We start from the raw sequence: 3,207 nt of genomic DNA, 5'->3' as shown, positions 1-3,207 counted from the left end.
AGGCCACCTTCACTCTGCCCTGCGCACTGTGGCTGGTCCCCTTGGCGCCCTTGACTCTCAGGCTCCCGGGAATCAGAGCACGGACAGAGGCGAGGAGGCCACCCTCACTCTGCCCTGCGCACTGTGGGGCTGGTTCCCTTGGTGCCCTTGACTCTCTCAGGCTCCGGGAATCAGCACCACGGACAGAGGCGGGGAGGCTGCCTCCTCTTCTCTTCCTGACCAGCTGGGTGGCTTCCCCTTCACGCAATTCTCCTCACTCTGAGCAGCCAGTAGGGACCTGTGAGCTCAGTTATACTTGGGACCTGAAGCCCACTCCCTTCATCCCCACCCCACCCTAGACCCCGTGGGAAGCAACCTGTAAAGGTTTAGTGGGGAAGGCGAACAGCAGGTCGCCCAGGGCCAGGGAGACTTCATCTCCTCGAGGCTAGGAGGACTCGGTTACTCAGCGGACGTGGAGCTCCCACATGTGGGTGGGGTCCGCAGGCCCCAGCTGCTCCCTGAAACGAGGACAGAAGAGGGTGTTGGGGTGTGTCTGGGTCTTCATGCTGCTTTTAGCTCCATGTCTTTCCTCAAAGCCCAGAGCTTTCCACTCTCCAGTCCCCTCTCTGCACACCTAGCACCGCCTGGACCCTGGGGAGGGTACGTGGAGTAGACGGAGAGGGACCACCTCGTATTATCCATCCCCCCATGAGGTGGGGTCATCTGTGGCTGAAGTCCCCATGTCTCCCTTCTTTGCAAGCATCCCAGAGCTCCCCGGGGGCAGGGCTGAGCTGTGGGTCTGACTCCTCAGTGGGTATGGGCAAGGGTCTCCTCACCTAAGAACAGGAGCTCCAGGGGGTCGCTGGGGAGCGACAGCAGGTGGGGGGCAGTGCTCTGTGAGCTGTAGCACCTGTAGGTCCCACTGTGGGCTGAGGTCACAGCACGCAGGGTGAAGTTGGCCTGAACGGGTGGAGCCGGGTCCTGCAGACGAAGGTGCTGGGGAGCAGCGAGTGACCCCTCCTTGGATAGATGGAAGGTGTCTGACTGGACTTCTGAGCGACACTGCAGGGTCACGTTCTCTCCCTGGGGCACTGAGGCCCCCGGGTGGGCGGAGAGGGAGGGTTTCCTGTGCATTCCTGGGGGGAGAATGGGGGTGATGAGTAGAGAGCCCCTCCCCACATCCCGGACCCTAAGCAGGGGGCCTCCCTGTGAGCCCTCCCAGCTCCTCTCGGCCCGTCTGTGTGTGTCTCCTTAATCCCCGCGCCTCTCACTCCTGTTTTCACGTTCCCCACCTCGACCCCTGCCCCACCTGGGCCTCTGCTCCAGGACCCTCTCCCTGGACCCGTCACCACCAGGGCCGACCCTGGTCCAGCGCCCTGAGAAGACAGTCGGGACCTGGGCCAGGACAGGGGCACCTCAGCCGTGATCAGGATGTCCAGGGGGGCGCTGGGGTCCGACCACGCATAGGAGTTGTGTCCGCTGTAGCATCTGTACCGGCCCCTGTGGGTGCAGCTCATCCAGCCCAGGGTGAGGTCGGGGCTCTGCTGCCCTTCTAGACGGAGGGGAGGGCTGAGCCCCTCGTCCTTAATCAGAGCGAAGCTGCCAAAGCTGGCCTCTGAGCGACACCGGAGGGTCAGGTTGTCTCCAGGGAGCACGAGCGAGCCGGGCTGGGTCGAGAGCGAGGGTTTCCTGTACATTCGTAGGGGCGAGGGGCTGTGTTAAAGGGGGACCACTCTGCTCCTCTGCCTGTGATGTGGAGCCCACAGTGCGAGGGACCTGGCCCTCCCTCTTACCTGTCAGCACCAGGGGCAGGGGGTCACTCTGCACTGACCAGCCGTTCCTGCTCTGATATGCACACTGATACTGCCTGGCATCACTTGAGCTTGAGGATGCAAAGTAGAACTTGGCTTTGTTTCTGGAGTCCTGTGGGGTCTTAGCCTCCCAGTATATGGAGCCCTTCTCTTTATACAGACGGTAGACATCCACCATCAGAGACCCCTGACACCAGGTGGTCACTGGGCTCCCCTGGGCAACCATGGTGCCTGGGTCAGCCTGGATGGAGGGTTTGGGGAGAACCTCTGGGAAGGGATCAAACCTGAGGAGTCAGGGCACCTTCTCCCCCAGGTTTCCCAGCTGTCATCCAGGTCCCTCCCTGAAGGGCCACCCGTGGCCCCGACCCACTGTGCTCCCCAGGGACCAGTAGTGGTGGGTGGAAGCAGGAGGTCTGGGGGCTCACCTGGTTGTCCCTGGTCCCACGGGCCCCAACACAGCCCTGGAAGAGAGTTCCCTGTGAGCACCCAGCTCCACCACACGTCCTGGACACTCCAGGTCTGCTCTGCGCCCTGAGGGCTGGGGTCAGATCCGGGCCGAGGACATTCCCTTCTCCCCCAAGAAAGTCTGTCCCCACCGAGCCTCCTGTGTCCCAGGGCCTCTGTCTCTGTGCTTTGGACAAAATGCCACTTGAAAACAGTGAATGGTATCTTTGTTTACCCACTCATCAGCGACAGCCATCCGGATTGTTGGCTCCTGTGCCTACTTCGTGAACACACCCGCATAAATGTCTGAGTATCTGTTGGCGGCTTTTTGCTTTTTATTTTTATTTTTTTTTACTTTATTTTACTTTACAATACTGTATTGGTTTTGCCATACATTGACATGAATCCACCACGGGTGTACATGTGTTCCCAAACATGAACCCCCCTCCCACCTCCCTCCCCATAACATCTCTCTGGGTCATCACCGTGCACCAGCCCCAAGCATGCTGTATCCTGCGTCGGACATAGACTGGCGATTCAATTCTTACATGATAGTATACATGTTACAATGCCATTCTCCCAAATCATCCCACCCTCTCCCTCTCCCTCTGAGTCCAAAAGTCCGTTATACACATCTGTGTCTTTTTTGCTGTCTTGCATACAGGGTCGTCATTGCCATCTTTCTAAATTCCATATATATGTGTTAGTATACTGTATTGGTGTTTTTCTTTCTGGCTTACTTCACTCTGTATAATTGGCTCCAGTTTCATCCATCTCATCAGAACTGATTCAAATGTATTCTTTTTAACAGCTGAGTAATACTCCATTGTGTATATGTTCCACAGCTTTCTTATCCATTCATCTGCTGATGGACATCTAGGTTGTTTCCATGTCCTGGCTATTATAAACAGTGCTGCAATGAACATTGGGGTACATGTGTCTCTTTCAATTCTGGTTTCCTTGGCGTGTATGC

The 3,207-nt window shown here is 57.6% G+C and overlaps 1 protein-coding gene across 1 annotated transcript; it reads right to left on the bottom strand.

The window, feature by feature from the left end:
* Positions 439-2,490, bottom strand: LOC102175389 (leukocyte immunoglobulin-like receptor subfamily A member 6). The gene is made up of 5 exons (XM_018063244.1): positions 2,470-2,490; positions 1,718-2,055; positions 1,289-1,668; positions 816-1,115; positions 439-497 (listed from the first exon to the last, which is right to left on the bottom strand). The coding sequence occupies exons 1-5, from the start codon at positions 2,488-2,490 to the stop codon at positions 439-441; spliced, it is 1,098 nt and encodes a 365-aa protein (XP_017918733.1).

This window comes from Capra hircus, chromosome 18 (assembly GCF_001704415.2).
Source record: "Capra hircus breed San Clemente chromosome 18, ASM170441v1, whole genome shotgun sequence".
NCBI classification, from domain to species: Eukaryota; Metazoa; Chordata; class Mammalia; order Artiodactyla; family Bovidae; genus Capra; species Capra hircus.
Note: the sequence above shows the minus strand (reverse complement) of the source record. Positions and strands in the feature narration are given on the sequence as shown.